At 39.2% G+C, this 12,393-nt stretch overlaps 1 protein-coding gene across 7 annotated transcripts in view; it reads left to right on the plus strand.

Annotated features, from left to right (window-relative positions):
• The window catches only part of ttll5 (tubulin tyrosine ligase-like family, member 5), a 1,011,501-nt gene that overhangs the window by 432,802 nt on the left and 566,306 nt on the right, over positions 1 to 12,393 (plus strand). For all 7 annotated transcript variants that reach the window (XM_069915842.1, XM_069915845.1, XM_069915843.1 and 4 more), the window contains exons 16-17: positions 10,601 to 10,717; positions 11,216 to 11,307. In XM_069915842.1, coding sequence (XP_069771943.1) covers positions 10,601 to 10,717; positions 11,216 to 11,307 — 209 coding nt within the window. The remainder of the gene's footprint in view (positions 1 to 10,600; positions 10,718 to 11,215; positions 11,308 to 12,393) is intronic.

The raw sequence follows: 12,393 nt of genomic DNA on the forward strand, positions 1-12,393 counted from the left end.
TTTCACATTCCTGATACAATATGCACAACATTTACTTATTTGCACATTCCTGATGCACAACATTTACACATTCCTGATGCACAACATTTACACATTCCTGATACACAACATTTACTCATTTACACATTCCTGCTACAATCGGCACAACATTTACTCATTGATGGTGTACACAGAATCTACAGCACAGAACAGGCCCTTCGGCCCACGGTATGTGCAGATTCAGATTTCAAATTTGTTGTCAGATTACATACATGCCATCACGATCTAACCCTGAGATTCCTTTTTCCTGCGGGCGTGGCAGAATTACCACTAATTGGTAGTGCAAAAAATAAACTGTACACAGTGTAAACATGTAGGCAAACAAAGAACTGTAAACAAACTGACTGCAATACAGAGAGGACAAAAGCAAAATCAACAAAGTGCACAAGTAAGAGTTCTTAAATGTGTCCCGGTTTGAGTTTGTCATTGAGGGGTCTGATGGTGGAAGGTAGCAGCTGTTCCTGAACTTGGTGGTGCTAGTCTTGTGGTACTTGTACCTCTTTCCTCATGGCAGCAGCAAGAACAGAGTGTGTGCTAGGTGTTGAGGTCTTTGATAATTCTGTTGCTCTCCGATGGCAGCGTTCTTGTTGATGTGCTCAATAGTTGGGAAGGTTTTATCTGTAATATCCTGGGCTGTGTCCACCATCTTTTGGAGGGCTTTACACGCAGGGGTATTGGTATTTTCATCCAAAACTGTAATGGAGCTGGTTAGCGCACTTTTTACCACACCTCTGTACTTAATCCCAAGCACCTTAATACTCTGCTCCATTGTATTAACCATTTCAGCCCTGGGATAAAGCCTCTGGCCAGCCACACGATCAATTCCTCTCATCATCTTGTCCAGCTCCATTAGGTCACCCCTCATCCTCTGTTGTTCCAAGGAGAAAAAAAATCAAGTTCATTCAACCTATCTCATGAGGCACGCTCTCCAATCCAGGCAGCATTCTTGTAAATCTCCTCTGCACCCTCTCCATTGCATTCTCATCCTTTCTTATTTTGAATATTTTATTTATAGTTTTTCCATTCAACTCCAATTGTCAATATCATAAATATTGTTATCAACATTATTTACATTTCATATTGTTAATTCCATACAAATTTCATAATTTAAATTCTTTTTATCCCCTCCCCACCCCCCCCCCCCCCCCCCGCCAACATTGAACACTTAACCAGGCAGTAACCAAAACTCTCACAACAAATATATGAAACTTAGATTTGAGGGATTATGGGTTGGTCACGTCGCGGCGGTCAGTGCAGACGCTGCCTTTTCTCTGTGGCTTTTCCTGGTTAGAATGGGATGGACCCCCTCCACTCCCCCACCAATTGAGCAGTGGATTAGGAGAGAACGGTGGGGTCCACACTGCAATTGTGCCCCTATGTAATTTAAGTCGGGCTGCCAGACCTTGAAAAGGTCCTGTATTGTTTCCTGGAGTAATTTTCTCCAGGGGGAACACAACTCTGCATTTCTGTGTTCCAGTGCTCAATGCTCAGGTAGGAGTCAGACTTCAAGGCAACTGTTATGCACTTCCTGTCCACTGCCTATTATCCCCATCCTTTCTGCCGTGAGTTGACCACAAATGAACATAATATTTCCAGTGTCTTACTTGTATGGCTGCACTATAGCCTCATGGCTCTGAACTTGATCCCACGGTTAATGAAGGCCAGCACACCATAAGCATTTTGAACAGCATGATCAACTTTGAGTGATATATGGACTTGAACCCCAAGATCTCTCCGTTCCTCCACATTGATCAGAGACCTTCCATTCTGCCTTCAAATTTGACCTACCGAGTGAACCATTTCACACTTTTCTGCTATTTCTCAGCCCAGCTCCACATCATATCAATGTTTCTCTGTAACCTCTGGCAACTTTCCAGACTATCCAGAATACCTCCAACCTTTGTGTCAGCCACAAACTTACGAATCCACCCTTCCATTTCCTCATCTAGGACATATATAATCAGAAAGATGGGGTGGTGCCAGAAAAGATCCCAGTGGAACATCACTGGTCACCGAACTCCATGCAGAATATGAACCCTCTTCAACAACCCTCTGGGCAAGCCAATTCTGTATCCACAAAACAAGGCCTCCTTGGATTCCATTCCTCCTTCCTTTCTGAATGAGCCTTGCATGGGCACCTTATAAAATAGGGTGGCACAATTCGCGTTCCAGTTTGTGTCGTTCTGTTACAGCAATAGCAACTTGGGTTGGAATCCGGTGCTGTCTGTAAGGAGTTTGTTCGTTCTCCCCATATCTACGTGGGTTTCCTCCAGGAGCTCCAGTTTCCTCCAAAAACATAAAGGGTTTCTCAGTTAATTAGGGTGGGCTTGTGGGCCAGAAAGGCCCGTCTCTGTGCTCTATGTCTAAAAACATGCCTTCCTGCTATCCATATGCAGTAGATCTATTGCTTTACTTTCATCAATATTCTTTGTGACATCTTCATAGAATTCAGTTAGGCTCATGAGACATGATCTTCCTCTGACAAAGCCATGCTGACTATCCCAAATCAGATTATGCTTGCAAATCCTGGATCTTTTCCAACAGCTTGCCCACCACTGAAGTAAGGCTCACTGGTCTTTAAATTCCTGGGTTATTTCCCCTCCCTTTTTTGAACAGGGGAACAACATTTGCAACCTTCCAATACTTCTCCTGTCCCTGGTGACGATGCGAAGATTATTGCCAATGGCTCAGCAATCTCCCTCCTCGCTTCCCACAGTAACCTTGGATAAATATTGTCTGGTCCTGGCGATATATCTAACTTAATGCTTTTCAAAACCTTCAACACATTCTCTTTCTTAACATCAAAATGCTGAAATGACTCTGTCCCCTTTAAAGCATCCTCCACAATTGCCAAGGTCCTTTTCTCTGGTGAATACTGAAGCAAAATCTTCATTAAGGACCTGCACGACCTGCAACTTCATGCAGACGTTTCCACAATCACCCCCGATCCTCCCATGACTCTCATCCTCTTGTTATTCACATACTTGGAGAATACCTTGGGGTTTTCCTTAATTCTGCTCCCCACGTTCTTCTCATGACATCTTCTAGCTCTAATTTCTTAAGCTTTTTATTGGCAACCTTGCATTTCTCTAGTGTCCTGTCAGTTCCAATCTTCTTTAACCTCTGATAAGATTGAAAGGATAGTTGAAGGTTTTTTTTAAAAATTTTTTATTTTTCACACCATAAATCACATTAGCCATGATACACACTTTTTCCTTTTCACACATATACAGTGCCATTTTCTCCCCCCCCCCCCCGCCTCCTCCCAACCCACCCCCCCCCTCCCATCCATTAAAGGTATACAATCTAGGATACATTAAACCAGTCAGACAATGTTGTCACTCAACAAAAATACACCAGAAATTCTACTGAGTCCATTCTTTTCTTTCCTTCTCCTTCCATCAACTTAGGTAATGATTGTGCCCGGTAAGTTTTCGCTATTGTATTTAATGTAAGGCTCCCATATTTGTTCGAATATTTCAATATTATTTCTTCAACTATATGTTATTTTTTCTAAAATTATTCATTTCTATATACCATTGTTGTATTTTCAAATTATCTTCCAATTTCCAGGTTGACATAATACATTTTTTTGCTACGGCTAGAGCTATCTTAACAAATCTTTTTTGTGCATCCTCCAAATCAATTCCAAATTCTTTGTGTTTTATGTTACTTAGGAGAAAGATCTCTGGATTCTTTGGTATATTGTTTTCTGTTATTTTACTTAATATCTGATTGAGATCTTCCCAAAATTTTTCTACTTTCTCACATGTCCAGATTGCATGAATTGTTGTTCCCATTTCTTTTTTACATCAAAAACATCTATCAGATACTGTTAGGTCCCATTTATTTAACTTTTGAGGTGTAATGTATAGTCTGTGTATCCAGTTATATTGTATCATACGTAGCCTCATATTTATTGTATTTCTCATCGTTCCAGAACATAATTTCTCCCATGTTTCCTTTTTTATCTTTATATTTAAATCTTTTTCCCATTTTTGTTTAGTTTTACCATTTGTTTCCTCATTCTCCTTTTCTTGCAGTTTAATATACATATTTGTTATAAATCTTTTGATTATCATTGTATCTGTAATCACATATTCAAAGTTACTTCCCTCTGGCAAACTCAAACTGCTTCCTAATTTATCCTTCAAGTAGGATCTCAATTGGTAATATGCCAGCGCTGTATCTTGAGTTATATTGTACTTATCTTTCATTTGTTCAAAGGATAAGAATCTATTTCCTGAAAAACAATTTTCTATTCTTTTAATCCCTTTTTTTCCCCATTCTCTAAAGGAAAGGTTATCTATTGTAAAAGGGAGTAACTTGTTTTGCGTCAATATTAGTTTTGGTAATTGATAATTTGTTTTATTTCTTTCTACATGAATCTTCTTCCAAATATTGAGGAGATGATGTAAAACTGGAGAACTTCTATGTTGTACCAATTTTTCATCCCATTTATATATGTGTTCAGGTATCTTTTCCCCTATTTTATCTAATTCTAATCTCGTCCAGTCTGGTTTTTCCCTTGTTTGATAAAAATCTGATAGGTATCTTAATTGTGCGGCTCTATAATAATTTTTAAAGTTTGGCAATTGTAAGCCTCCTTGTTTATACCATTCTGTTAATTTATCTAGTGCTATCCTCGGTTTCCCCCCTCTCCATAAAAATTTCCTTATTATTTTCTTCAACTCCTTGAAGAATTTTTCTGTCAGTTGTATTGGCAATGCCTGAAATAGGTATAATATCCTTGGAAAAATGTTCATTTTAATACAGTTTATCCTTCCTATTAGTGTTAATGGTAAATCTTTCCAATACTCTAAATCGCCCTGTAATTTTTTCATTAGTGGATAATAATTGAGTTTATATAGATGGCCGAGATTTTTATTTATTTGTATACCTAGCTATCTTATTGCTTGCATTTGCCATCTGAATGGTGGTTCCTTCTTAAATTTTGAGAAATCCGCATTATTCATTGGCATTGCTTCACTTTTATTTATGTTAATCTTGTAACCCGACACTTCTCCATATTCCTTCAATTTCTTATATAATTCTTTTATTGATAGTTCTGGTTCTGTTAAGTATACTATAACATCATCCGCAAATAAACTGATTTTATATTCCTTGTCTTTTATTTTTATCCCTTTTATATTATTTTCTGTTCTTATCAATTCTGCTAGTGGTTCTATAGCTAACGCGAACAATAAAGGTGATAGTGGGCGTCCCTGCCTTGTTGATCTGCTTAAGTTAAATTGTTTTGATATATATCCATTTACTGTCACTTTCGCCAATGGCCCCTTATATAATGCTTTAATCCATTTAATATACTTCTCTGGTAAACTGAATTTTTGCAATACTTTGAATAAATAATTCCATTCTACTCTGTCAAAGGCCTTCTCTGTGTCTAAAGCAACTGCTACTGTTGGCGCTTTACTCCTTTCTACTGCATGAATTAAGTTAATAAATTTAAAAATATTGTCTGTTGTGCGTCTTTTTTTAATAAATCCAGTTTGGTCTAGATTTACCATTTTAGGTACATATTCTGCTAATCTGTTTGCTAATAGTTTAGCTATTATCTTATAATCTGTGTTAAGTAAAGATATTGGTCTATATGACGCTGGTGCGAGTGGATCTTTCCCTTGCTTTGGCATTACTGTAATTATTGCTGTTTTACATGAATCTGGTAAGCTTTGTGTTTTGTCAATCTGGTTGATTATTCCAGGAGGGGAGGAATTAATAAATCTTTAAATGTTTTATAGAATTCTATTGGGAATCCATCCTCTCCTGGTGTTTTATTATTCAGTAGTTTTTTTTTATTATCTCTTGTATTTCTACTATTTCAAATGGTTCTGTTAATTTATTTTGTTCCTCTATTTGTAGTTTTGGTAGTTAAATTTTAGTCAGAAATTAATCTATTTTCCCTTCTTTCCCCTCGTTTTCAGTTCGGTATAATTGTTCATAGAATTCTCTAAAGTTTTCCTTAATTTCTTTTGGATTATATGTAATTTGTTTGTCTTTTTTCCTTGATGCCAATACCATTTTCTTAGCTTGTTCTGTCTTAAGCTGCCATGCTAGGATTTTGTGCGTTTTTTCCCCTAGTTCATAATATTTCTGTTTTGTCTTCATTATATTCTTCTCCACCTTATATGTTTGTAGTGTTTCATATTTTATTTTTTTATCCGCCAATTCTCTTCTTTTAGTTGTATCTTCCTTCATTGCTAATTTTTTTTCTATATTTACTATTTCCCTTTCCAACTGCTCTGTTTCCTGATTATAGTCCTTCTTCATCTTGGTTACATAACTTATTATTTGTCCTCTAATGAATGCTTTCATTGCTTCCCATAGTATAAACTTATCTTTCACTGATTCCGTATTTATTTCAAAATACATTTTTATTTGTTTTTCAATAAATTCTCTAAAATCCTGCCTTTTAAGTAACATGGGGTTTAATCTCCATCTATACATTCTTGGAGGGATGTCCTCTAGCTTTACTGTCAATATTAAGGGTGAATGGTCCGATAGTATTCTAGCTTTATATTCTGTTTTTCTTACTCTATCCTGCATACTAGCTGATAACAAAAATAGGTCTATTCTTGAGTATGTTTTATGTCTAGCCGAGTAATATGAATATTCCTTTTCTTTTGGGTGTTGTTTCCTCCATATATCCAAAAGTTGCATTTCTTCCATTGATTTAATTATAAATTTGGTTACTTTGTTCTTTCTGTTAATTTTTTTCCCAGTTTTATCCATATTTCAATCCAAATTCAGGTTGAAATCTCCTCCTATTAATATGTTCCCTTGCGTATTTGCTACCTTCAAAAAGATATCTTGCATAAACTTTTGATCTTCTTCGTTAGGTGAATATACATTGAGTAGATTCCAAAACTCCGAATATATCTGACATTTTATCATTACATATCTCCCTGCTGGATCTATTATTTCCTCTTCTATTTTAAATGGCACATTTTTACTAATTAATATAGCCACTCCTCTTGCTTTTGAATTATACGATGCTGCTGTTACATGTCCTACCCAATCTCTCTTTAATTTCTTGTGCTCCAATTCAGTTAAGTGTGTTTCTTGGACAAATGCTATATCAATTTTTTCTTTTTTCAGTAAATTTAGCAGTTTCTTCCTTTTAATTTGGTTATGTATTCCATTAATATTTAAAGTCATATAGTTCAACGTAGCCATTTTATACTTTGTTTATCTTCCATTTCCGTTTTTCCATCATTACCTTTCCTCCTTTTCCATTTCTGTTTTCTTATTTTAAACCCTTTATAAGACAACATTCCTAAAACATCAAACATTTTCCTTATTCTCCTATTTAAAACTTCTTTAGCCCCAATCTCCCCTTCCCCTCCTGAGTTGTCCTTTATCCCTTGTCGGACAACCACATCTCCCCTCTCCATTTGGGTTTGCGAATTCACTCGCAAGCGTCAGCTGATTTTGCAGTGACCGCAACTCCTCCCCACCCAGCCCCCCCGGAAAAGATTCCACTTTTCATATGTAACAAAGGTCACTCTTTTAGTTCCCTCCTTATTCCCTCTATTCCATTTCCTTCCCTTATTAATTCTTGTCTATACTATCTATATTTTCCTCTAAATACGGATGCATTCACGTATGCACATTATACATCTACACACTTATACCTCTTTACCCACATACATATATATCGTGGTCATTTTTACTCTCATTACACGTCTTCATCCCTCAGTCTATTTTATAATTGTTCTGCAAATTTTCGTGCTTCTTCTGGATCCGAGAATAGTCTGTTTTGTGGTCCTGGAATAAATATTTTCAATACCGCTGGATGCTTTAGTATAAATTTATACCCTTTCTTCCATAAAATCGCCTTTGCTGTATTGAACTCCTTTCTCTTCTTTAGGAGTTCAAAACTTATATCTGGATAAATGAAGATTTTTTGCCCTTTGTACTCCAGTGGCTTGTTGCCCTCTCTTACTTTTTCCATTGTCTTCTCCAGTACCTTTTCTCTTGTAGTATATCTTAGGAATTTTACTAAAATAGATCTTGGTTTTTGTTGTGGTTGTGTTTTAAAGGCCAATGCTCTATGTGCCCTTTCTATTTCCATTTCTTGCTGTAGTTCTGGACATCCTAGGATCCTAGGGATCCAATCTTTTATAAACTCCCTCATATTCTTGCCTTCTTCATCTTCCTTAAGGCCCACTATCTTTATGTTATTTCTTCTGTTATAATTTTCCATTATATCTATTTTCTGAGCTAACAGTTCTTGTGTCTCTATAACTTTTTTTATTAGATTCCTCTAATTTCTTTTTTAAGTCCTCTACCTCCATTTCTGCTGCTACTGCCCGCTCTTCCATCTTGTCCATTCTCTTTCCCATTTCTGTTTAGGTCATATCTATTTTATTCATTTTCTCTTCTGTGTTGTTTATTCTTTTTCTTAAATCATTAAATTCCTGTGTTTGCCATTCTTTAAATGACTCCATGTATCCTTTAATAAGAGAAAGTATATCATTTACCTTGCCTTTCCCTTCATCTATTTCACTGTATTCTTCCTCTTCTTCTTCCTCTGGGTTGGCCATCTGTTGTTTCTTTGTTGTCCTTTTCTTCTCTTCTTTCTTGTTTTCATTGTCTTCTGTGGTCTCTTCTTGCTGCAGGTGTTCTGCAGCTGTCATTGCCGGCTGTGGAGATCGACTCCCCAGCTGGTCCCCCCTCCCGTCGGTGTGTTTTTTTTCATGCGCGGTTGCGCACTTTTACTCGGCTCAGCGAGCCATTTTTGTAGTCCTATTTCTACCGACCTGAGGAAGCGGGCTTCTCTCTCCACAGCGGGCCTCTTCGGACAGGTAAGGCCTTCTCCTTCTTCCTCCGTTGTCTTCTCTTCCTCTCTTCTTACCGTTGCTTTCGATTTTTCTTTTTTTGTCGCCATCTTCTTTCCACCTTTATACTCACTTTTCTTTAACTTTTATTTCTGTGCCTTTGTGTTTTCCTTTGTTTTTTTTTACTTTTCTGGAGAGGGCTGGAGTTCACCGTCCGGCCACTACTCCATCACGTGACTCCCTCCAAAGGATAGTTGCAGGTTGATGGGATAGTTCAGAAGGCCTGTGGCATGCTGGGCTTCATTTATAGGGAGATTGCATTCAGGATTCATGAAGTGATGTTGCATCTCGATAGGGTTAGGGTTAGGACATGGTTTCATGCACTGCCAGACTGAGACCACCTGTAAATTGGAGGAACAACACCTCAAATTCCGACTGTGATCCCTCTAACTAGATGGCATTAATATCGACTTCTCTGGCTTTTGTTAAACCCTCCCCCCAACTTCTTCCCCTGTCACCTGCCCCCAGCTCTCTCGCTCTCCCTTTTCCCTGTCTCTTTTTGTACAGACATAATCAATTCTCTCTTCTCCCCTTATCATCTGGTACCACACGGATGGCAGTCTCTTCAATCTGAGGCGCCTGCAAGCTCACACCAAGACACAAGAGCAACTTGTCCTTGAACTACTCTTTGCAGACGATGCCACTTTAGTTGCCCATTCAGAGCCAGCTCTTCAGCGCTTGACGTCCTGCTTTGCGGAAACTGCCAAAATGTTTGGCCTGGAAGTCAGCCTGAAGAAAACTGAGGTCCTCCATCAGCCAGCTCCTCATCTTCAGTATAAGGTTATAAAATATGTAGTGATCCATTTTGGAAGGAGTGGAATATTGTTTAAATGGAGAGAAACCATAGAATGGTACATTGTTATCTGGCGGTCCTCATGCATGAAATTAAGAACCCTCTTATGCACATATATGTAGTGAGCATAGAGTCATGATGCCCTTTTGCCCACCACTGCCATGCTCACCCTTTTACCCATCTACAACCCATTTACACGCATTGGGTCCTTGCCTTTCTACACTTTGCCTATTTAAGTGCCTGTCTGTCTCAGATGTAGTGGTTAAATCTGATGCCATCACCTCCTCTGGCAGTCATTTCCAGATCTCAACCACTCTCTGGAAAAAAAAATTGTAAAACTCCTTCCTCTTACCTTAAACCTACAGCCTCTCGATTTTGATAGACTATGGGATGAGAAAGATTTTGATAACGGTATCTAGGAGGGCAAATGTAATGGTAGCCTTTATTGCAGAAGGACTGGGATAGAAGTGAAAGAATGTGCAAGGTGTTGAGGAAGTTGCTGTCCAGTGTTTGGTCTTCATACTGAAGTGGCGGGGGGGGATGGGGGAGAAGAGGATCACTGGAATGAAGGGGCTGCCACATGAAGTAAATTGGACTGATCCACAGTGAAAGATGGCTATGGTTTTGAGGTTAGGGATGAGTCTACTTGTGTGTGGATTTGTTTAAACCATTCTTACAATCTCTGATTAGAAACCAATGTGATACGGTTTTGGAGCAGTTAAACCTTCTTCACAGTGTATTAAATGCAACAACTTGAAGATGCTGGGCATCTGAAATAAAATAGCAAACACTGGGAATACTCAACAGGTCCAGGCAGTGTCTGTGGAAGGAGAACCAGAGCTAATATTTCAGGTCAATTACCTTTCAGCATAAAATATTAAATACTTCATGCCTTGCAAATATCTTGCAGCGACAGCTATTGCCCATGTCAGCAAACAACACGGAGGTTAAAAACAGGCTGCCCTCAGGCAAGGAGAAAGCCTGGGATGTACAGGGACCAAGCACTTTGAGACTGACCATGGAAGAGGTGAGTGGCCATGCGCAGCTTTCTCAGGTCTGCCGTTAGAAACCAAACCAGTGCATTTGTGAATCCCAGCGGTTGATTGTAGGGAAAAAAGAAATGTACATGTGATTGAAGCTGGTGTTGTAACCTGTCAACCCCACCATCTCACCGTAACCCAGCAAGAACTCATCTCCCTCATTTGTCCCTCTGGACTCTGGGCATTTCAGCCCTTTCCCAGGCCCAGGTTGGATAATCCCCAGATTTAGTTCCAGCTACCACGGTGTTTTGTTTCCAAAGTAACTTTTAGCAAAGTGAGGGCTGAGGGTTGATTGTTTATAGAGTGGTATAAAACAAGAAGAGGCCATTCAGCCCACAATATCTATGCTGACCATCAGATACCTATGTATTACAAAACCTCATTTACTAGCGTTTGACACACCACCTCCAATGCCTCAGTCCATTGATGCACTTTGTGCCTTAGCTCCATCTTTTGTCACTCCTGATACCCCATTTTATCCACAGATAAGAGTTGTCCGCCGTACAATGGAAGAGAATGAGAGAAAAGGTGGATTCATACGAATTTTTCCGACTGCTGAGAGCTGGGAATTTTACGGGTGAGACCTAAGAAGCTGGAAATGTGCAAATGTGAAAACCAGTGTCTTAAAGTTTCTGTTCAAGTGTCATAAAAACAAACCGAAATCCTGGAGGAACACAGCCGGTCTGTCAGTGTTCTTCGGAGACAAAGATTATTGCTGACCTTTCGGGCCTGAGCACTTTTTTTTGAATATTTTATTTTAGTTTACGCAGACTTTCAAAATCCAATAAACAAAGCTGTGCATATGCACACCCAATGTCCGTATTTGTCCCCTCCCACCTCAACAAATACATTCCAAAAACTTAACTCGATCCCACTCATTGTGGGGCATAGGACCCCTATCTAAACCTGTGATGAAAAGAAATCACAATGGCTGCGCCATTTTAAAAAGGTCTGAGCCCTCCTTCAAGGAATAAGGAGAATAAGCAAAGAACAAGAAGTCTCAGAATAGAGACAGTGCTACTGAGGGAAGAGTCCAGACCAACAAACGGTGTTCATTGAAAATGATAAGGGGAGAAGAGAGAATTGATTATGTCTGTACAAAAAGAGACAGGGAAAAGGGAGAGCGAGAGAGCTGGGGGCAGGTGACAGGGGAAGAAGTTGGGGGGAGGGTTTAACAAAAGCCAGAGAAGTCGATATTAATGCCATCTAGTTAGAGGGATCACAGTCGGAATTTGAGGTGTTGTTCCTCCAATTTACAGGTGGTCTCAGTCTGGCAGTGCATGAAACCATGGAAGGACATGTCAGCAGAAGAATGGGTTGGGGAATTGAAATGGGTGGCTACTGGGAGATCCACGTTATTGCAGCAGACAGAACAGAGGTGGTCAACAAAATGATCTCCCAGAGGAGATGTAGAGGAGAACATAGTAGGAACACCAGATGCAGTAGATGGATGACCCCTGGAAATTTAGAAATGTAATGTTGCTTCACTTGGAAAGACCTTTGGGGCCCTGAATGATGGTGAGGGTGGAGGAGTAGGCGCAAGTGGATCATCTGTGGTCACGAAGGTAGGTACCAAGGGGATGATTGGTGGGGAAGGAGGAGTGGACAAGGGAGTCACGGAGGGAGTGGTCTCTGCAGAAAGTGGAGAGGGAAGGAGAAGATA

The sequence above is a fragment of the Narcine bancroftii genome, chromosome 2, assembly GCF_036971445.1.
Source record: "Narcine bancroftii isolate sNarBan1 chromosome 2, sNarBan1.hap1, whole genome shotgun sequence".
NCBI classification, from domain to species: Eukaryota; Metazoa; Chordata; class Chondrichthyes; order Torpediniformes; family Narcinidae; genus Narcine; species Narcine bancroftii.